At 52.1% G+C, this 21,328-nt stretch overlaps 1 protein-coding gene across 2 annotated transcripts in view; it reads right to left on the bottom strand.

The window, feature by feature from the left end:
* The window catches only part of COL15A1 (collagen type XV alpha 1 chain), a 101,804-nt gene that overhangs the window by 9,422 nt on the left and 71,054 nt on the right, over nucleotides 1-21,328 (bottom strand). For both annotated transcript variants that reach the window (XM_032860696.1, XM_032860695.1), the window contains 14 exons: nucleotides 19,660-19,695; nucleotides 17,746-17,808; nucleotides 15,243-15,311; nucleotides 15,097-15,132; nucleotides 12,429-12,482; nucleotides 12,268-12,327; nucleotides 10,842-10,910; nucleotides 10,686-10,727; nucleotides 8,268-8,313; nucleotides 6,119-6,199; nucleotides 5,458-5,507; nucleotides 5,254-5,355; nucleotides 4,231-4,375; nucleotides 1,085-1,149 (listed from right to left, as the gene is read on the bottom strand). In XM_032860696.1, coding sequence (XP_032716587.1) covers nucleotides 1,085-1,149; nucleotides 4,231-4,375; nucleotides 5,254-5,355; nucleotides 5,458-5,507; nucleotides 6,119-6,199; nucleotides 8,268-8,313; nucleotides 10,686-10,727; nucleotides 10,842-10,910; nucleotides 12,268-12,327; nucleotides 12,429-12,482; nucleotides 15,097-15,132; nucleotides 15,243-15,311; nucleotides 17,746-17,808; nucleotides 19,660-19,695 — 918 coding nt within the window. The remainder of the gene's footprint in view (nucleotides 1-1,084; nucleotides 1,150-4,230; nucleotides 4,376-5,253; nucleotides 5,356-5,457; nucleotides 5,508-6,118; nucleotides 6,200-8,267; nucleotides 8,314-10,685; nucleotides 10,728-10,841; nucleotides 10,911-12,267; nucleotides 12,328-12,428; nucleotides 12,483-15,096; nucleotides 15,133-15,242; nucleotides 15,312-17,745; nucleotides 17,809-19,659; nucleotides 19,696-21,328) is intronic.

Below are 21,328 nucleotides of genomic sequence, written 5' to 3'. Positions count from 1 at the left end.
CCCCAACTCCTGCTAGTCCTTAAAGAGTTTCAAGTTTGCTTTCATTTGGAATAAGAAACGCAAGCTGGTGGGCCATTCCACTTAGGTTTGGAAACTTTTTTGCCCAGTTGGGCAAAAAAAATTGTACAATTAAATAGATTTCAATTACAATAAACTGTAAAATTGTAAAAATTAAATAAAATTAAATTTTATTTTTATAAAAATAAAAAATTAAACAAAAAAGTTGTAATATTAAATACATGAGAGGCAATGGGGGTCTATAATTTCTCCGTCTAGAAATCGTCCAGAAAAAGATCAGCTGTCCATCTTGGCCACTCCAGGAGCAGCCACAAAAGTTACCAAAACCTGCTGAGAGGCATCATAGCTCTGAGAAATATCGGCCAAGAGAGCCTGTATTTTTCATCTTGACTGAGAAAGAGCATAAAAAGTTAGTTTTCACCTAGTCTTGAAAATCATGACTTTGGGCATCAAAATGGCTTAGACACGCCCCAAAGTCACCCAATGTCAACATTCTGTCAGCTGCTGGATGGTTTTTTTCCTTTGACAGCTACATTTTCCAGCTAAAATCCAGCCAAGATCTCAGAGCATTCCCAGGACTCCGGACATCCTTGTGAGGTGTTTGTCCCTCTTCCTGGGCATGGTAATCATCTCTGAGCGCTCGCTACACTCTGGGCCCACGGTGTGCAGGGGAACGAATGTATGAGAGATGTCCGAGGGAAGGAGCAAGAAGGCGCAAGGACCCAGGGGAGGTCTGACCAGCAGGGGCCCTGCCGTGAGCCTGCTGATACTCTGATGCTTCTGGTGTTGGATGTAATCGAATTGGTTCTTGTGACCATTTAGTCAATTAAGGATTAGAAGGGAGGAACCAGAGTCATAAATGATTTTGTATTCTCTTCTCTTTTTACTTGGTAAGTCACCTAAAGACACCGTAAAGAACCTCTTCACGTGGAATTATACCAATTCTATGGCCATGGAGACCTAATTCTTACCTAAAAGGTGTGCCAGCCCCTACACCCCATAGCTGAAATTCTAAGGAAACCCAGCCAGAGCAGAAGGAGAAATGCACAGTGGTAATAATACTGACCAGGTTTCTGGATCCGGGAAGCCCTGGCTGTCCTGGAGGGCCGGGTGGGCCTGGAAGGGCCACAGCTAAGACAAAGCAGAAAAGAGAAGTTACAAAAAGGCACCCTCTCCGCAAAACACCTCAGGTGTCGGCGGGGGGGGGTCACCGAGGGGAGCCCTCACAGCCCCATTCAGAGCACTGTGGAGCCCTGAGACTTGCAAGTGCAGCTGGGGGGCTGTGGGCCCAGCCTGGGACTCCGCCATGCTGACAGGTTTGGGAGAGAGCCGGGATTCTTGACGGTAGCCTCGCATGAAGCCACACTAGGACTTTCTCAGTTTCGCAAGTGACTGCATCCCCATTGTTTCTGTTGTTCTTATAGGACAGTCTGAGTGGAGTTTCCAAAAATGTCTCGAGGAAACAACAAGCTCCCTGAACCCCTGCTTCCTCACCTGTGTAATGTAAACCAATCTTTCCTCTTCCCTGGGCTGTGGTGAGAAGGGAGAAAAGATCGAAACTAGGGACGTGCTTTACACAAACGACACAGCATCCCGCCAGATGTTTGCAGGTGTTTGAAGAGTCAGAGCCCTCTTCCCTAGAAAAATGCTTGTGTTCTCCTTCTACCTCTCTAAACCCCGCCCCCCACCCCCACCCCCAAATCTGCAAAGCTCTTGGCAGTTCAGGATGTTTTGGCAAGTTCCCAGTAAAATTATCTTATGAGATTGTTCAGGGGCAAGGAAGTCCGCAGTTCTGACATAGGACTTGAAAATCATTACATAGATGCTGAATGTCTGGTGAAGAGAGAGTTGGAGGACCCGGGTTTGGATCCCAGCCAAGCCCTTACTACGATCTGTGACCTTGAGCAAGTCTCCTAGCCTCTCTGAGCCTTAGTGTCTTCATCCATGAAATGAGTTTTATAATAATGTCCATTTCCTCTCCCTCCCAGCGTTGCTGTGAAGATTAAGTGGGCTAATTGATAGGACATTTTGTACCCGGGGATGGCGTGACCTAGGTGAGACACAGTCCTTCGTCATTGGAGTGAGGAGCCCTGGGCAGCGTCTCCTATCGAGCTGCTATGAACAACAGATTCCCTGCGTCCCGTAGTGTCCTTCCTCCTCCTGCCACTGCTGCTCGTCCCCCAAGGTTATGTTGGCTCCTCTGGTTTCATCTGCCCAGAAACTTCTTTCTTTGTTGGATGAGGATCCTCACTTCCTCTTCCTCTTGAGATCTTCCCTCCCCCCTGACCCCCCACCACTTGGATTCAGAAGGCACCGTCCTGTTCTCATGTGATCCTGCCTTCTGGCCACAGGTGACTGGACCAAAGCTGGGCATCAGGGCCAGGCCAGGTTGGTCAGAATTCTTCCCTAGGCCTTCTCCACCCCAGGACCTTTCAGACTAAAACCGAGAAAGAAGGCCAAGATTTCTAGCTGAGCGGTGGAAAGTCTGAGCTGTCAGTAACCATATTTCCCTCCATGCAGGGGATGTGGTCTATGGTGAAGAAACGTGAAGCTGGCACACAGAGAGAAGCCGAGACAGGAGATGGCCAGAGAACCCTTCAGGGGTCGAGTCCCCGGTTCTAGGCTGTGCCTGAGGTCAAGCTGCAGGCCAGTCCCTCCCACAAAGAAAGATTCACCTCCTTCTTCACATCCAATAAATTTCCCTTCTGCTTAAGCTAGTTTGAGTTACATTTCTATCACTTGCCGCCAAAAACCCCCAAAAGCCCAATCCCAAAGCCACCTCCTGTGTTCTCCCTGATGTCCCTGACACTTCTCTTCCCGGGGGTCCTTCCATCACACATGGCTCGTGCCGGTACAAACAACAAAAGTGACACACTCATGCTCTGACTGCTGCTTTTCCACCATGGGCCCGGGAGGCAGAACACAGGCTTTTGGAGCTACGCTGTTCTAGGTCTGCGTCCCGTCGGTGCCCCTAATTAGCCGTGCGACCTTGGAAACATTCGTGGGTCTCACTTTCCTCATCTTTGAAATGGAGATGCTAGTACTTTCCTTGAAGGGCTCTGTGAGAATTCCATGAAATGATGTAGGAGAGTGACGAACGGAGTGCTGGCGCTTGGTGAACGTTCAGTAAAGGGAGATTTTCTTCTACTTCACCTGTTTGTTGTTTGAGGGAGTGAGGGACCTCTGGGTAGGGAGAGTTTTATAGAGGGTTCGAATCGACACTCGTCCTCGAGTCCCCTGAGGGCCGGACATTGACAAAGCAGCCAAGAAGTTCCCCACCCACACATGAAAAGGTGTTCCACGTCTCTAGGTAGTAGGGAAAGGTGAACAAAAGCCACCGCAAGCTTTCTGTTCATGGCACTGGGAGCTGTCTGGAATAAAACGGGTAGAAGACTAACAGGGGTGGGTGGCAGCGAGCAGATACCGGGGCCGGCCTGCGCTGCTGGAGGGGCTGCAGAAACAGGGTGGCCACTTTGGAAAGCAGGTCAGCAGGTCCTCAAAAGGTGAAACAGAGTGAACACGTGTCTCTGGCACCCGGCAAGGCCAGGCCGAGCAACACACCCCCGGGAGGCTTAAAAACATATGTCTACCCAAGAACACGTATGTGAATGTTCCCAGCAGCATTATTCCCAATAGCCGAGAAGCAGAAACAACGCGGGTGTCCAGCAGCCGAAGAGCGCAGCAGCAGGAGGTAGCGGGTGCACGCAGCGGACTGCCACTCAGCCAGAGCGAGGAAGGAGGAGCTAGGGCACTCTATAGCACGGTTGAGCCCGGAGGGCATCGCACGGAGGGGAGGCAGCCAGACACAGAAGGCCATGTGGGGTGTGAGTCCTCGGATAGGACAGTCCCAGAGCAGGCCAAGCCAGAGCAATAGCAAGTACACTTTCACGTGCCCAGGTCCGTGGGGGGAGGAAGGCAAGAATGACTGCTCATTGGTGCAGGGTGTCTTTTGGGGATGATAAAAACGTTCTGGAATGAGAGGAGATGGCAACACGACCTTGTGAATATATTAAAGACCAGTGAACTGTACACTTTGAATGGGTAAATGTTATGGCGTGTAAATTATACACCAGTTTAAAAAAAGAAAGAAAAGCCTGTCCAGGAAATAGCTCTCTGTCACTCAGTGTGGCCCAGACATGCCACTCAGCTGGGGCAGCTGACCCTGAGCACAACAGCAGGGAAGCATGAAAGACCACTACACACGGTACTAACCTGCTCCAAGGATTGCTGGGGGTCCTGGTGGCCCTGGGGGTCCTGGTGGCCCAGGGGATCCAGGTCTTCCAAAGCCAGGAGGCCCAGGCAGGCCAGGAGCCCCCGGGGGTCCCTGGGGCCCGACGACAGTCTCCCCTTTCTGGCCCTGTCAAGGCAAGAGCACAGTAACAGAAAAGAAAACAGCATCGCTCTCTAGAGGCCCCAGCTGTCTCTGTACATTGGTAAAAAGTCAGTAATTAGCCTCTAAGCCAGGCACAGCTCTGGCAGAAGAAGACCTAGAGAACAGCAGCCCAGTCATCATGCTCCATGTCCATGTCCATGCAACTGTGTCCAACTCCACAGAGCCCTGGAGTCAGAAGGGCCCCAACTTTGCATTTCACAGATTGGGAAACTCAGGCACAGAGAGAGGATGGGGCTTGTTCAGTGTCAAAGCAATTCTCAGCAAAGGAGGAAGCGGACCCGTGGTCTCCTGGCTCTGCGGTCTCTTGTGGTGAGCTCTGGGACCAGAGTTTGCTTAGGGCTCCTGAGGCTCATGATCTGGTCATTATCTCACTGGAGGCATAACCTGAATTTCTCTCCTGTGAGCTGGAGAAACTTGGCATCCTAAGAAGACTGAACCTATCTAAGGTTTCCTTCTTTGATGACATTTCAGAAGAATCAAAGAGCCCCTCCTAAAATATCTCCCTCCCCTTCCCTTCCGCCTTCATTATCTGATATGTTCACGATTAGTAACTCCTTGGGTTGAGTGAATTTCCCACCGTTGATGTGAAAAAGACAGTGTGGTGAATGACCTGGAAGTTGCCGGAATGCATAAGGCCACAGCCTGCTCCCATTCCTCCACGGGCCTCAGCAACCTCCCCATCAGTAAAGAAATACAAGGGAGGGAGGCCAATCCCCAAGTCCTGTCTCCAGCTTCTGGAGCTGTGACAGACCCTTGACTCTCCCAACTGCCTGGTCCTGCTGGGGGGCTTCAGGGAAGGCTGGGCTCACTGAGGCAGATGGCGAGGAGAAGTCACTACTCACAACCAAGCCAGGACTTCCTGGCAGGCCTGGAGGCCCCGACACAGAGAAGTCACTGTGAGAGTCTCCTTTTTCTCCTTTGATCCCCTGGTCTCCATTCTCCCCCTGTAAGCCGAGAACATTCAGTAAGAGTAAGAAGAAGCGGTCTATGACCTAAGCCCAAGCACTTGGAAACACGGGCCAAATATCTGGTAGAGAAAAACTCACCTTCAAGCTGTTTAGAAAGTGTCTCAGGTAAGCCGGATCTACTGGAGGGCCTGAAAAGGAAATGCTGTGTAAAATTCACAACTATAACCTCAGAGATTCAAAACTAAAAGTCTCCAAGGGGCACCTGGATGGCTCAGTCAGTTGGGCGTCTGGTTCTTGATTTCGGCTCAGGTTATGATCTCAGGGCTGTGAGATCGAGCTTCGCATTGGGCTCCGTGCTTTCCTTCTCTCTCTTTATTCCTTCCCTTGCTAGCATGCCCCCCCCAAAATAAATAATCTTTAAAATAAATAAATAAAAGTCTCCAAATTGGCAACCATCATTATTCCCTAGTGGAGGTGACCTCACATTGGTTTAGCTCACAGAGTAGGCACTGGACTTGGGCCCCTAGGCTGGGCCCTACGACCCGGACACTGTGGGATCCTAGGCATGTCCCTGGCCCTCTGTGGGCCTTGTTTTGCACAGGAAGCATGAATGATTGGAACTGGTCTCTCCTGCCAAGGTTCCATCGAGTGTATGTGTGGCCCATGACTGGGTCTCTCTAGAACTCCATGGAGCTTGCGGTCAGTGTGGTAGTAAAATGTGTCTTACTTTCTGGCTCAGTCAGTTGGATTTCTCATGAACAAAGACCCAAGGCAAGATCCAGAACAATAGTTGGAATACCTGGTGGTCCCTGGGCCCCCTGGTCGCCTTTTTCTCCTTTTGAGCCGGGAAGACCCCAGGATCCTTTTTCTCCTTTAACACCTGTCATCAAACACATATATGTTCTGTTTTGTTTTTTAAAAAAACAATGGAAAATCACCTTCATTCTATATAAAATGTTTCTGAGACAAGTTTTCACACTGAGCCCCTTTAGCAAAGTCCACTCAATCAACAAAGTCCTATTGAAGGTATGAAATCCTTTGCTAAATGATGGGGAGGGCAGAAGTAGATACATGAGACACAATTCCTCACCTTGCAAAACTCTGTCTGCCTGGGGAGACGGACATATGAAGGATAACGCAAGGCAGGATGGAGTGAGTGCTAAACTTAGGAGCTGTAGTGCATGGTGGGGGCCCAGCGGAGGCTGCTGGTAACCCTCTCCTGGACAGCTGCATGCACACAGCCTCACAGGCTCAACACCCAGTCAAGCTTCCAGTGCCATCTCCTCTCTGCCTGTGCAATACGGTGGTGCAGGGGAGGAGAGGAATCTCTCAGGGGTGCCCTCAGAGGACACCAAGGGAGCTAAGTATTCCATGTACAAAGCTGGAAGGATCCCAGCTGCAACCCCCACCACCATCTCTTAGGACTTATGAGAAGCAACCTGTCTCTCCAACTCTTTCTATGGAGGAGAGGCAGGGAGGGAGCCTTCTGGAACTTCAGCATTGGGGAAGGGAAGCAATCCCCTATGCCCACTTGACGGGTGGGGGAGACACCAGATCTCTGCATTCCTAGTTCCCAAGAGGTATGACAAATCAACCGAGCAGTACCCTTGAGCCTAGAGATGGGGCTCGGGGCTCAGGCTTCTCAGCATGGGGGAAGAGGTGTGAGTACCAGAGGCATGATGCCCCCCCCCCCCCGGCCGGGGGTCAGCAGGGAGATGCAGTCTCAGGGCGAGGGTGGGAACACCTCCACCCACCCATGGTGAGATCATACGCAGTGGTGAAGCCCCAGGAAGGGGCTACTGAACTCCCCACCAGGGATGAGGGTGCTCACTGCAGGGAGCAGAAGTGACAGCCACGGTAGGTAGCAGGACACAGGCTCACCAGGGGCGGTCCTGTCCAGAAATGTCTGCGCCCTCCCCCCTGCCTCCCACAGTGGCCCTGTGAGGACAGGGAACCCCCAGGGATCTGAGAAGGCAAATCCAGGCCCACCCTGCCTCCCCAGTGTCCACCTTGCACCAGGGGCAGGGGCAGAGCCTTGAACTGGACCTGAGCATGGAGGGTCTAAGCCGTCTGGCTTTGCAAAAGCAACAGAAAAACCACGGGGCCAGATATCATCAGTGGGACCACTGCCTGGCAGGCCACAGACAAGAGAGGTCAGTCTTGGGGGAAAAAATGACCTTTACCCGTTTAAACAGCAAGTGTTCAGAGATCCCAATCAAAAGGGGGACAAACAGTGATGTGGTGTGGGGACAGGGAAGTAGAGTGACTGCTCCCCTGCAGGCTCCTGTCTCCTGACCTATGCCCTCTGTGGATATCTACTAATGAGACACCCAGAGCCAGCGCCTCTCACGCTCTCCTGCGCACAGACCTCCAGGAGGAGCTTAAAGGGAGCCTCGGACGAGCAGGTCCGCGGTGGAGCTAGAGATGCTGCATTTCTAACGTGCTTTCCGGAAGTGCTGCTGCTGCTGGTCTGAGAACACGCAGAAGCAAAGGGCTTCTGAGCTCCCATGGCCCTTCCCTGTATTTGTTCCTCGCACACTGCATTATCATGGTTCTTAAAATAGTTCCATCTCGTGGAGTCTAAGGGCCTGGGTGGCAGGAACGGCGTAGGATTCACCTGCTGCAGCCCATCCCACAGCATGGGGTGCTGTCATGAGCTGTGGTCTCTGTGGATGCTTTACGAACAAACTAACAAACAAATGCACAGAGTACTTCCCACTAGCTAGAAGTCCTACCAAGATGTACAGAACATGCAGATGTGTGACAAAACCAAAAGAGGTGCCCAGCCCCACAGCACTGTCCCCGCGACCCCTGCTCCCACCACACACAGCTAAATCTTCCCAGTCATGAGTCATAGGTCCAGCGCTGGGAGTGGAGACCACCTTCTGCAGAGCTACAAGAGTCTAGAAAAGTCCCACAGACCATAAGGTGAAGAAGGGACACTGTACCATGAAAGGTGATGAGTTCTGAATTCCCAGGATGTGTGGTGTCAACCTGGAGAGGAAGAGAGTCAAGGTCATAAGGCACCCTGCCATGGAGTCAGGCCCTTCTTGGACTCTGGAGCCACCCCAAAACTCTGAGCTCCCCAGAAGCCCTCACTGCATAGGCCAAACCAGGCCTTCAACTGGGGCGGGGGGGCAGTGGGCATCATAGGCCTGGGGGACACTCACTGGCCGGACAACTCTGCAAAGGGAAGGCACAAAGCTTCAAGATTACAAATCGTGGCCAACTATGAGTGTCCTTAGCCTCCTTTCTTATGATTTAGGACCGATTCATGCAAGAGGTTAAGCATCCGAGTGAGTGATGTTCACGGTCACAAGGCTGGGCCAGCCGTGAGCTCTGCTGCAGCATAGGATCAAGGAAGGACGTAACGAACAGGAGCTGATGATGGGAGTGGTAATTAATAAGGGGGGTTAGCATTTGGTTCAAGGGCTATTCTAGACTCCCCATTTCGAGTCAGGGGCCGGCACCCAAGTTATCCTAGATAATCACTCCTTCGCAGTTCATTCCCAGACTCCTGCATTTTCTCATCTATAAAACAGAGCTACCTGCGCCCTGTTTTTAATACTCAGCTTCACCCTTTGCCAGTGGATACATAGAATCAAAGTGACCACTCTGGTACCGGGATCCTCCTGCTTTTGGATGGAGGGTCATGAGCTGCTCAGCGGTCACCAAGAGAAGAACAGGGGGCGTGGATGAGAACCCCTACAAACAACACTTTGGAGCTAGGGAAGAAGGCTGCAGTGCGAAGCTGATATCGTGCGGCTACACCGATAGGGTCCTCCACTCCCAATGTGGGCTGACACTGTGGTGTCAGAAAGGGGCTGAAAGCAGAAGGGGTTTATGGCATGATGGATGTGGACAGAGAGCAGTTCTCTTCCAAGTGTCCGTTTTGAGAGATGGTCCAGAAAGGTCCATGGTGTCCGGCCAGATAATGTGAAATCAAAAACTCATCAAAAATGTTCTGAGCTCATCACTGGTTTCTTTTCAGAGACCTCATGACCCCAGGGGCCATGGCTACGGCAAAAGGTTCCAGCACAGACCGTGGTGATGGCAGTAGCATAATTACAATGATCTCCAGGTTTGCGGAGTGCTGCCCCATGGTTGTTCCATTGACACCTGCAACCATGTTAGCTGAGGGGGGTTTCGGGCACAAACTCATGGGGTCCCTAGAGCAAACAGGCTCTCCTTCTGTATGATAAGGAGGCGGGATGCAGCCGTCTCTTGGAGGTGTCCCTTCAAGCCATTACCATAACATGACCTGGCTTGCTGTGGTCCTCATGGAGATCTGAGAGCCGGCAGGCCCCTTGGTCATCTTAGTGGGTCCCGTCATCGGCCTTCTAGGCCATAGTTCCCAGGCCCTGGGCTGCAGACTTGTGTGCCTCAAAGTTTTGACACAGACAGATGTCCAGGCAAACAACGCAGCCAGACTGCGTCATTTTAAAGCTTCTGACCCAAGCCTCACCACCACACCCAATAAGCATCAATTATGAACCCACTGCAAGAAATCTTTGTAAACTGACATTTGCAAGCTCCCGAGAAGGAAGGCCACGCCTGTCTAGTTCACCCCTGTGTCTCCAGGGCCCAGCAGAGTACTCGGTTCTGGGCAAGTCCTCAAGAAATACTTGTTGAATGAATGAGAATGTGATCACACTGTGCGTGGGGACAGGCCCTCTCTCCTTGGCCCTCCCTACGGAAACAGGACCCTCCCGAAACAGGAAGTCCTCAGCGACAGTGCCACTGCCTAGCTGGGTGACCAGGCACATGCCTGAATCCTGGGAGTCGCAGTGTCTATACCTGGTGCCTGAAGGCCAGGGGACCTGAGGGACGCCCCAGCTTGTTAGGACCACGGACCTGGACGAGTCAGGGAGCTTGTCTGAGTCACAGTTTGCTCACTCGTTACAAAGTGGGCGGGAGCGCTCGCCTCTCTGGGTTGTGTGCTATGTAGCACCCCAGTTGGGAAGGGACACCCCAACTCAGTTGTAGGCCTTAGCCCACAGCTCGTAATGCAAAGAACACTGATTGGAATTGCTGTATTTTCCCATTGATACTTTTAAAGTGTTTGTCTTCCTTATTACTGGGCAGTTCCATGCAGGAAGCTGATGTGGTTACAATAACGAGACACTGCTTTCCTGATCGCAATACAAGAAACACTCTGACATCACGTGCACCGTTAGAAGACCCAGTATGTTTCATTGCCATGGTCTGTTTTCTAGAAGCTTCTAGCTAGTTACTTTGGGGTGATGGGAGATATTGAAGAGGACGTTGTTGGACTGCAAGGGCTCAAGACAAAGACTGGTCACCTTCTCTAGGTTGCTTTCTATGTCCCAGTCTGGCCTGTAAGGCGGTGACTCCACACTACTTACCGGCGTTTTACAGTGTGGCCGGACTGGTATGGGGAAGACGGCCTGTGCAAAATAAGAACAACAGCAGTGAGGCCCTCAGGACCCCCGACTTCAGCTTAGGCCAGTCCGGGGTCCGTTCCCGCTGAAGGTCTCCCTCCCCAGCCCCACTCAACTTACTCCTTTGATGTTAACCACAGCTCCAGGGGGTCCTGGGGGGCCTGGAGGACCAGGTAAGCCAGGTGGGCCCTGAAGGGAGAAGAAAGGCCTTTTCTGAGTTCTGGTTATTGTGTGCAGAGGTGATGTGGGATATTTCCTCCAGGATTTGGGGACACTACTCGAAAAGAAGAGTCCTCTTAAAGTTAACTTCTCCCACGGGTAGGCCTGACACTTCTAAAGAGCATGACTGCCTCCGGGACCCCCAGGGCATCTTTATGGCAGCCCATGGGGGAGGCAGCGGAACAAACGGTCTCCCTAGTTTACAAATGGAGATGGAGACCCAGAGAGGAGAAGTGACCTGCTCAAGGCCACACAGTCGGAACTCAGATTCTAACTCCCAGAACAGGGCTCAGCCAACACAGAACCCACCACCTCTCCACCAGCACATCCCTGGTATGGAGGGGTGCCAGGAAGGGTGGGGAGGGTCCTTCACCAGACTCGGTAGCGGGGAGAATGTATGTAAAACTCTTCCTCAATAGCAGAGCTATTTTCAAAGTCAGGTCAGCCTGGCCTTAACACCACACAAAGATTTCTTGAGCGTGGATCGGAAGCAGGACTGCTCAGCAGGAGGGGTGAGGTTCTGACCACAGGCATGAGGAGTCTGGCCTGCTCAGAAGCCGCACTCATTATCCTAAGTGAAGGCTTGAGTGCCTGCTTTCCCTAAGCAGCTGCAGCGGCTTCACAAGCATGAGCTGGTCCCCACAAGCTTTAGTAAAACTGCATTCCTGATTTCCACACATTCAAAGGAGAGGCAGTGTGGCACCAACAAAAGGAGACTTAGCAGAGAGTGTGGGACACAGTAGGTGCTCAATAAACATTGACTTCCTTATTGTAGACCCTGGAGCCTGCTGTCGTCCCCAGTGTCTGCCCTCTTGGGAGCTTCCGCCTAAGAAGCTGACCTAGCTTTGATACCAGCTCACGAACACGTCCTGAGCCCCTAGAGATGTGTGAAATCCCAGGACTGGGTATGGAGGGAAGACAGATTACTACCCCAGGGTCAGAAGACTGGGGTTGGAGACCAGATTTCCTGACCACATCTGGATTGCTTTACCCCAGAGTCAGAAGACTGGGGTTGGAGACCAGATTTCCTGACTACATCTGGATTGCTTTCTCCCATCTCTGTCTTGGGTCTGAACAAGGAAGCTTCTGTTCCACTAAGGTGTTCTTGGGGACAGGGATCCTCCCGAGAGTGAGCTGGAGGACAGGGAGGGGTTGAAGGATCTTTGAAAGGCAATGGAGGAAGGAGAAAAACACTCCTAAAGATTCTGTCTGCAAGCCCCACTTGCTGGACCTGGCACACTCTCGGTCCTCCTTTGGGTACTGGACTCAGGGCTCTATCCCACGGGGGGTGGGAGGGAAGGGTTGGGACAGTGGTCACATCACTCACCGGCATCATGATCCCTCGGTCTCCTTTGGCGCCCTTGAGGCCATTCAGTCCCGGGCGACCCTGAAACCCACAGGTCATGCCTTAGTTAACCCACTCCCCAGCAGCTAGCCCAGCCCACGAGTCTGCCCCTCATGTCCAGTCGGAGGAACACCGACACCTACAGGTCGTCCGGGAAGGCCAAACTCTCCTTTGTGTCCAGGCGGTCCTTTGGGCCCCTAGAGGCAAAACAATTACCAGATTAGAAAGAACAGAAAGTCAAGAGCCAAGGCGATGGGGGCCACTGGCCTGCCTTCATGAGCAGGGGTGAGGATGAATCACGGAGGGGAGGAAGGATGACAAGAGCCAATTATGAAGTAGCCACTTGCCTGTCCCCTTTCTCCCAGCCTCTCTGCTCTATTCTGGGACCACCTGTTCCACCCCTTGCCTCCCCTGAAGCTCCTGTAGGCTCTGCCCCACCCCAGACTCCCAACCCCACCCTCTCAGTTAGAGCTTAGGAAGGAACAAGAGATCAGGAGCTCAGGGCCTTGGCTCCCAGGTAGCAGGGTGCAGGGTTAGCTTAGAAGCTGGATCTTTGCTCTAGGTCTTAGGTCCCAGGACATGTCTCCAACTGGAGTAATACAATCCTGCCTCATTCCTCATGTCAGCCCAGCCTGAGAACCTGCCCCAGGATTGGGCTTCTGCCTTGCTCCTACCTCTCAGGACCAGAGTCTTGGGCTAGCGCCCTGATTCTCCAGAGGAGTCCTTGACCTGTGGACCCTTATTCATTCTAGCGCTGGCTTTCTAGGTCTTCATGCTTCTAGAGACACAGCGCTGTTCCAATCTCCTGCAGGAACCCTCACACCTTCTGGCATCCGGGAGACACACGATGCACACGACCTCTTCCCAGAACAGGCTCTACCTCCAGTCAGCCCCTTCCTACTTCTGTAGGTGGGTCTGCCCTGTCTCCCAAGGGAATGCCTAGTTTAAGCTAAGCCCCTTCTTCCTGCTGCCATTAACATATACGTTCACGCCCTGGAAACTGGCAAATAAAGCTGAGCGGAAACAGCCACATTACTCCTCACGAAAGAAAGGCAAGAACAGAAGGAATCACAGGCCGCAGGCCACTTGGTGGTATGTTCTAGTGCAGAGCTTCTCAAATGTCAGTGTGCCTGGCATCACCTCCGATCTTGTCAAAATGCAGACCCAGGAGGTCTGGGGTGAGGCCCAAGGCTTCGCATCTCTAACAGGCTCCCAGGGGATGCTGATATGCTGATCCATGAGCCACAGGCAACTTGGCTCTAGGGAAATTGTACAGGAAGTGTAAGCTGTACAGGTCAGGAGGGCCACGGCTGCCCTATAGGGCACCTTTATGCAAATTAGGAGGTGCTTCCTTCCAGTCTGTACTTGGCAAGCTGTGCTCACACCAGACTTCAGTAGGAACCATCAAAGCAGCCATCCCCAGCAGCCTGCTGGCCACCATTGCTAACTACCACTATTTCCCATGGGACCAGATGATAGTAAGTGATTAACCAGTGATGAACACAATACTCCCCCAGTCTGCCTTAACCCACAGTTTCTCCTCTGCAGGGCAATCCATTCTGCCTGACTTAAAGGACCAAAGGGCTCAGAAGGGCCTTTGAAAGATGCACCTTGGAGGTTATGGCCCATTCATTCACCAAAGACATGTGTCTTTGAGTCCTTTCTCCCCAGGCCTGAGGTCCAGCTTCAACCGAAGAAACCCTGGGGGCAAATCTCCAGGCCAAATGCTTCTGAAGAAATGCTTCCTGGAGGCAGTGGGAAAACCCTGAACACGGAGTCTGACAGGCTTGGTTGAGATCCCCAGTGTACCATTTACAAACTGTGTGACAGATGGCAGGCTCCTTACTCTCTTTGACCTCAGTGTCCTGGTCTCTAAAATGGGGATTCTGATAGTCACCTTTCCGAGTGCTGAGGATGAAATGAGATGGCGTGAAGTGTCAGTGTGTCTGAGCCACAGTGGGGGGTCCTACACCTCAGTTTTCTTGTTCTTTAGTGGAGGGGGTGGAGACTATGACAAGAGAGGCTTGTAGTTTATTCTGGAGAGAACTGGCAGTTTCCAAAACCATTCAGCAGCCCAACTGGGTAACTGATTCCCAGAGCAAGTAAGGCCCTATCATATCACCTAGTACTAATTCACTACCTTTCCCTTACCGATGGGAAAACAGAAGCCCAGAGAGAAGTGGACTTGCTCCAGAACTCATGACAAAGGAGCCGTGGATCCACAACTAGAATCCGAAAAGCAGAGAGGCTCTCTGGGATTCCTTGGAGGGGCTCCCGGGGCAATGCTGGTGAGCACGGGGGTACCTGTGCAGCACCATCCCGGCCTCCCCACCTTCCTGGACACACAGCTCGACCACACTTCTGAGCGTGCCCTCCCCCCATCCCACCCTAAGCATCTGAGCTCTTTCTGGCCAGTAGAATGTGCTAGAGGTGATGTTCATCACTTTCCATGGCCTCTTTCCTCTCCCTAGTCCCAGCCTGCCAGCTGGAAGATGCCAGTGTGGTCTCGAAGCCACCAGATGGTGGAGTCACAGGATGGAAGCATCCTGGGTCCCCTAGTCATGGCTTGAGGGAAGGGGAGAGGCCCGCCGAGGAACCACCGCCATGGGCTTGGCGGGAGTGAGAAACATGCCTCTGCTGTGTTAAACCGGGGAGACTTCTACTGCCTTACAATTAGCCTACCTTAATCCACACGCATCGGGCCACATCCCTTCTATGTTCACAACGGGGACAACTCAGTCTAACAGGGCCCATATATGATAAACCCTTCAGCCCCCAGACCAGACCCGGCCGAGGGGTGTACCAGCTTACCATTGGTCCTGGGGCTCCGTGCTCTCCAGGTTCACCCTAAAACAGGGAGACATGAACTTGTCATTCAGAGGGCCACAGTCCATGGTGGGAGCAAACTTGGGATGCTGACACAGATGGCTGTCTTCAGGATTGGGTGACACAATTACCTTTTTCCCCTGCAGCCGTTCCAGAGGAATGTCCCCTGTCAGGATGGCACCTGGCTCTCCCTTCTCGCCCTGCAATTCAGAAAACGTTTGATGACGTGGGGCTCTTCCTCACTGCCTGGGCCCCCCTTTCCTGTCGCCTGGCCCCACCCCTCCAGCCCCACAGCTCTGACATAACCTGTGTCTGGAGAAAGAACCGCAGCAGCCTCCTCAGGGTTATTGCCTCCAAACACCATAGGACCAGGCGGGGGTCCTGCAAGCCCCCCCACAGGGCTCCCCAGTGTTGACAGATCTGCATTGTCATCCCCTACCCTCCTGGGACCAGCCTGACGAGGTCCTCCCCACCTCTTGCTACACGGCACCCCTCTGAGAACCTCTGACTCCGAATTATTTTGCGGCTTTCTTTCCTAACAATCCCTATTCTTGTTAAAACTGTAATTGGAAAAGAGACAGGTGAGAACACCAGGAGCCTCTCTCAACACAGAGGCCTTTTGTCTCCATGTGGAACTTTGTCCCCAACGCCAGGCTCCCGGGCAAACCTGGTCGGGCAAAGTTATCTCAGCTGCCGGGAGCTCGGGGGATGGGGAGACCGGTGGCAAATCCCATCCCCAAATCCTGTCCTCAGCAAAGCTGGCTACTTATCCCAGGAGGCTGGTGGATAGAAGATACTGGTGCACAGAGAAGGCCGGTGGAGGAACCCTCGATAACACCCTGAGGCTTTGGCTCCAAGCTTCAGCGCTGGCCCCTGGGGGGGGCTGGGCTTGACCCCACTAAAGTCTCCCTCCCACGGGGCCACAAGCAGCCAGGACAGTGGTGCCGAAGCAAGCAGAGCAGCCTCTTCCCTCTGTCCCCCTAAGCGCCCACCTCATGTTCGGCTCTTACCCCTCCACCGGTGAGGGAAGGCAGTCCTGAGCACGGCAGCAGCAAGAAGGACAAGCACAAGAGCATTAGAGGCTGAGCGAGAGAAAGCCTGTTTGCTGTGAGGCCTGGCAGCTGGCTGGGCGCCCTCCCAGTTTTCAAGATGGCAGGAGATTAGGGGCGGCCATGGTGTGTAGATCCCTCTAGAAACTGTGTAAGGCAAGAGCCACTCTTGCTTGATCAGGCTTCCTCCCAAGCCAGAGCAGCTGTTTGCCAAAGGCCCAAGGCAGTGAAAAGCATCCCAAGACATCACCCCATGTGGCGCCAAACTTAGACCCCCTTTGTCCAGCACACTGCTCCCCCTCCCCCCAAGACTGTGATTCAACAGATACCAGAGCCTCTGTTGGGGGGCCAGGGCGGGGTGTTGGGGGGAGAAAGAAAGAGAGAAGCTTAATGCTCCCTCCTTTTGGAGACATAACCACCCTCCGTGACTCTCAAGGCAGGCTCCAGGGCTGCTCCTACTGGCTTCGCACAGACCTTCCACGCAGCAGTGGCCATACTTTCTGTCGGCTGATTGCATGTCCGTTCCTCCTATCTTACTTCTGTGTCCCTAGTGCCTACTATGGGAAACTGGCTGGCACACCCCAGGGAACAGATATGCGGCGGATGAGTACACAAATGGATAGATGAATTAATGACCCAGTCCCCAGTCATTGCAATCTGTGTAGGGATGTCATTCTACACCTTATCTACAAAAACCAACTGGGGCGTTAATTCTAAGAGGCAAAGGTGGAAGGGTATAAAGTTCCACTCATTGTCCTGGGAGCTCCAAGGACATGCTTTGCATGCTTTTTATTCCAAAGCTTTTGGACCAAGACTGCCATTCAAATGCAGAATGCCCAGCTTATAATTTCTAAATGTCAGCATTCTTTGTACTCATTAATTATATATTTTTTATTCAATAAATGTCTTGACTGCCATCTGTGTACCAGGACCCATGCTAAGCACAGGAACTATAGAGAAGAAACTGGCATGTGGCCTGCCCTTGGGGAGTACACACTCTAATGGGTGGATGCCCAACAGGGCGTTAGACAAAGCACAGCACCTGTGACAACAACACTCAAGGGCATGTTGAGTTCTTTTCCCAAACTGAGATGAGAATCCATTTCTCCTCCCATGGCCCACCTATACCTTGGAAGACCATGGAGATTAGAAAAGTTAAGAGCTAGGGAATGATGGCTAATAAATACAGAGTTTCTTCCTGGCATGAAAATGTCCAAGAATTGGGTGTACCTGGGTGGCTCAGTCTGTTAAGCATCTGCTTAGGTCATGATCCCAGTGTCCTGGGTTCGAGCCCCAAACCAGGCTCCCTGTTCAGCGGAGAGCCTGCTTCTCCCTCTCCCTCTGTGTGCTGCTCTATCTACTTGTGCTCTCTATCTCTCAGTCAAATAAATAAATAATATCTTAAAAAGAAAGAAAGAAAACGTCCAAGAATTGGATAGTGGTGATAATCCTTTAAGGGGTGGCTTCTGTGGTACGTGAATGATATCTCAAAAAGTTTACAAAAATTAACAGTGACTTTCAGCCAGTTGGAAATACTTGGCCAATTCTGGAGCATGATACCACTAAACACCCAGCTCCCTCTTACCTGTTCTCCTTTCAGTCCTGGAAATCCAGGCACACCGGTGTCCCCTTTTGGTCCTCGAGGGCCCTGGAAGGAATCATCAGAGGCTATTTTATGGTTTGTTAAGATTAAAATGCTTTAACCAAGTGGAATTTTTTTTTTTTTTCAAAAAGTAGAATATGAAGGGTCACTCTGCTGGTGGGAAGAAATCACCATGAGCCATGAAGCCGTGATCTGGCAGGGCCTGGCAGAAAGAAGACAACACTGACCGAAGGCTTCCTCTGACAGCCACCACTGGAACACCCTCGTCCTGCTGCCTCTGGTGGCCCTGTGGGTCCTTCCAGGCCATCCCGTAGCTGGCTTCCACCCACCATTCACCTTCCGTGACTCCTACTTCTTCTCTGGCTCCCTACCACTTATGGGGTGAGATCCAGGCAGCCCAGCCTGACACCCAAACCCAGCCCAGCCAGCCTTAGACCTCACCCCCTTCTCCCTGTCACCCCACCAGGGTAAGCCTTTCCCCTTTTCCTCTGCGTCTCCGCCCATGCCTGTCCCCGGGCAGAAAAGCCCATCCGACCCCTTGAGGAGCCAAGTTCTGCACACCCAGCCAGAGCTGACCTCTTCTCAACCCCAACAGACGCTCAATACCTATGACGATGACTCACAACCAGATGTCTGCCCCAAAAAGGCTCACACGCTTTACTGCCATGAAGCTTTCCACTAGTCCCTGTCCTCTCCACTGGGTTAAAGGGTGAATTACGCGTGAGAGCAGTGGTTTTCAAATATTTGTGATTACTATTTTTTAACGATGAAGCTCTCTGCTGTCCTTTTTCAAACAAGACTTAAATGAAAACCCAATATATAAAATATGTCAAATGGGTGTTCTTTATTGGAGGTCCCCCAGAAACTGCCTTTGTGGCCTCCTCTTTACTCCCTAAAGTAGCCCTGTAGGCTCCCTCAGGAACGCAGAACTACTCATCTAGAGGAAAACATATTCTGGAACATGCCACCAGTTTGAAGCCACCACGCCCGGGCTCAGAGGTGTGGCCTCTTTTCCTAACAAAGAGGTGTCCTCCTCGGCTGCCACTCTCTCCTGTGTCTAAGGGTTACTTCATACGTATTTTCAGTGTCATTGTCAGATATGCTTTTACAAAACGTAAAAAGTTCAGAAAAGTAAAAAAGAAACAGAAAAAGAAATTGCTTATCATCCCACCATCAAGAATCAATTTGTCACAGTTTTGATAAATTCCCTTCATTTTCCCAGAGACAGTGTATAGGCCTGCTGGCATTGGGACGTTCCAGAGCTGTAGTGTCTTGGAAAAATCATGTAGATTTCACTCTGGAGCCTTGAGCTTCAGCACAGGTTCCAAGTTCTAGACAGAATTGATCAGTTTCTACACATAAATACATATTCACCTTCCACGATGGAAACCCCAATGGGGTTTCCTATGAACTGTTGGACTTCCGGCCTATGATTCCACTTCCCCGATCCCCCATCGCTACTACCTTCTCACTTTAGGAAACTGATCTGCTGGAACTGTATCGACCGTATCTATCTATCTACCAACTGAAATGTTTGACTCATCCACTTGCATTCATAGAAAGCCAACCACGGGGTCTGGTTTCCGCTGGTACTGTGGAAGAGAGAGATAAGACCCAACCTCCACAACCTATTCACAGTAAAATTGAGAAAAAAAGACAAGGACGCAAATAACTGTTATTCAGGGCAGAAAAGAATCATGGCAGAGCTGAAAATAAAGCCTATGGGACTCAGAGGAGGAAAGGATCCCTCCATGTGGGGGCCAACGAGGACAGGTTACATGAACAAGATGGCACCAGAGCTTGGTCATGCAGAATGAGAGTGGCATTCCAGGGGAAAGGGAACAGAATGAACACAGCCCCAGAGCACAGAGGGAGGAGGGCCACTGTGGTACTTACTGGAAATCCTGGCAGCCCAGGTATGCCCTCCGGACCCTGTGACATAACAAAACCAAGCAGATGGGTGAGGAGTAGCATTTCCAGCAGGAGGCCAGCAGGAATGTGGGCCTCAGGGCCCACCCCTCCCAGCACCTCCCAAAGGCCCAAGCATGTTCCTGTGTGGAGGACCCCATGATCCGTTCCTAGACGAGGATGCCGAGGCCCGGGACAGGAAGGAACCGTGCAGAGTCACATGGCTAGTTAGTGACAGAGCCAGAAACTGTCCGGGAGCCCAGAGGCCCCACTCCCTCTCCACCGCCAGGGAGGACCCTGCATTTGAAGTGGCTGACTCGTGCTCTGGGAAATCACTCAGCATCAACCTCAACACGTGTTCTTGAGAATAAGCCCCTCACTTCTGAGGAGTGGGCCTGGAGAGTGCACTGAGGTATTTGCGGGTGGAAGTGGGGGCGTCTGGGTGGCGTTCTTCTCCCTCAGAGAAGAATAAACAGAGTCTAGTTCACTACACGTTGGTCAGGGCTCTGTCTCCTGGCCTGGGCATCCACATACCTATTAAAGTCTGTGAGTCTGGCAGAATACATAAAGAGAGAGACAACTGGAAAGCAACACATTTCTCAATGCCCTGTGCGTACAGGGGGGTGGGGAAGCATGAGGGTGTTGGCCGGGACTTGAGTCCCGTCAGGGAGAGAAGGTCCTCTGAAGAGGACAATCTTGGCCCTTCATTAGGACTGAAAAGGACCCCTGAGGACCCGGATTTGCTAAGGCGGGGGCACGGGGGAACAGGGATTGGCAGGGAAGGTAGATTCTAGAGGTGGGCAGAGGGAGAAGGGGCAGGGGCAGACAAGGCCCAGGGACTTTCAGAACAGAGAGACCAAATATTTCATTTGAGCCTGTACATTGCTTTAGTAATAACCCACCTAATACCCTAAACCTCTAATAGTTTGGGAAATACCAAGAGCCTCTGTGAGACGACTTTGGCTTGATAGCAGGTTTGCTTTAGGGGTTGATCACCAGGGTGTTTTGAGTGATTGTCCAGAAATCAAGGGAAGGGAGCCCCAGGGGATGTAGTGCAGAAGAGACAGCAGAAGGCCCCACCAACAGAGGTGACCTGGCAGGAGAGACTGGCTCTAGAAGAACCAGATATTTGCAGAAGCCTTGGGGAGAGCACCGAGGGCCCCTGGACATGGATGGTGGGGGTTCCAGGCCAACCTCAGTGGGGACTGCTGGGGGGTGACCCCCAAAGCCAACTGTGGAGGTATGAGCCTCAGTCTCCATGTGGGCTTCCACAGAGGCCAAAGCAGGTCCATGCCCCAGCCTCTCATGAGCTGCCCCAGAGGCTAGTGAGGTCTTATCAGAGAACAGGCTCAGGGGCTCAGCTGACCTCTCTCCCCAGCTGTCACCAGCAGATGCTGGGAGGGGTGATGGGAATGTATGGCACAGCCTGTAGGAAGGAGTTTCCTTCCTCTTAGGTCCTGCTGTGCCTTAGACCAACTCTGTGGACTAGCTTCCCTGAGTGTTCCTGGTCTCTAACAGGGGCTAGAAGAACTGAAGCAAGTCACATTCTCTCCTTGTGTACCGCTTTTCCCATGAGCACAAGGTTAGTTCTCTCTAGGCTCTTCCCATTCTGCGAAATGAAATCATGGTAAGAAAAGCAGGCCAAAGCCATCACACG

The sequence above is a fragment of the Lontra canadensis genome, unplaced genomic scaffold, assembly GCF_010015895.1.
Source record: "Lontra canadensis isolate GAN:19392208 unplaced genomic scaffold, GSC_riverotter_1.0 scaffold19, whole genome shotgun sequence".
Taxonomy (NCBI): Eukaryota; Metazoa; Chordata; class Mammalia; order Carnivora; family Mustelidae; genus Lontra; species Lontra canadensis.
This window is presented reverse-complemented; position numbering and strand designations above follow the sequence as displayed.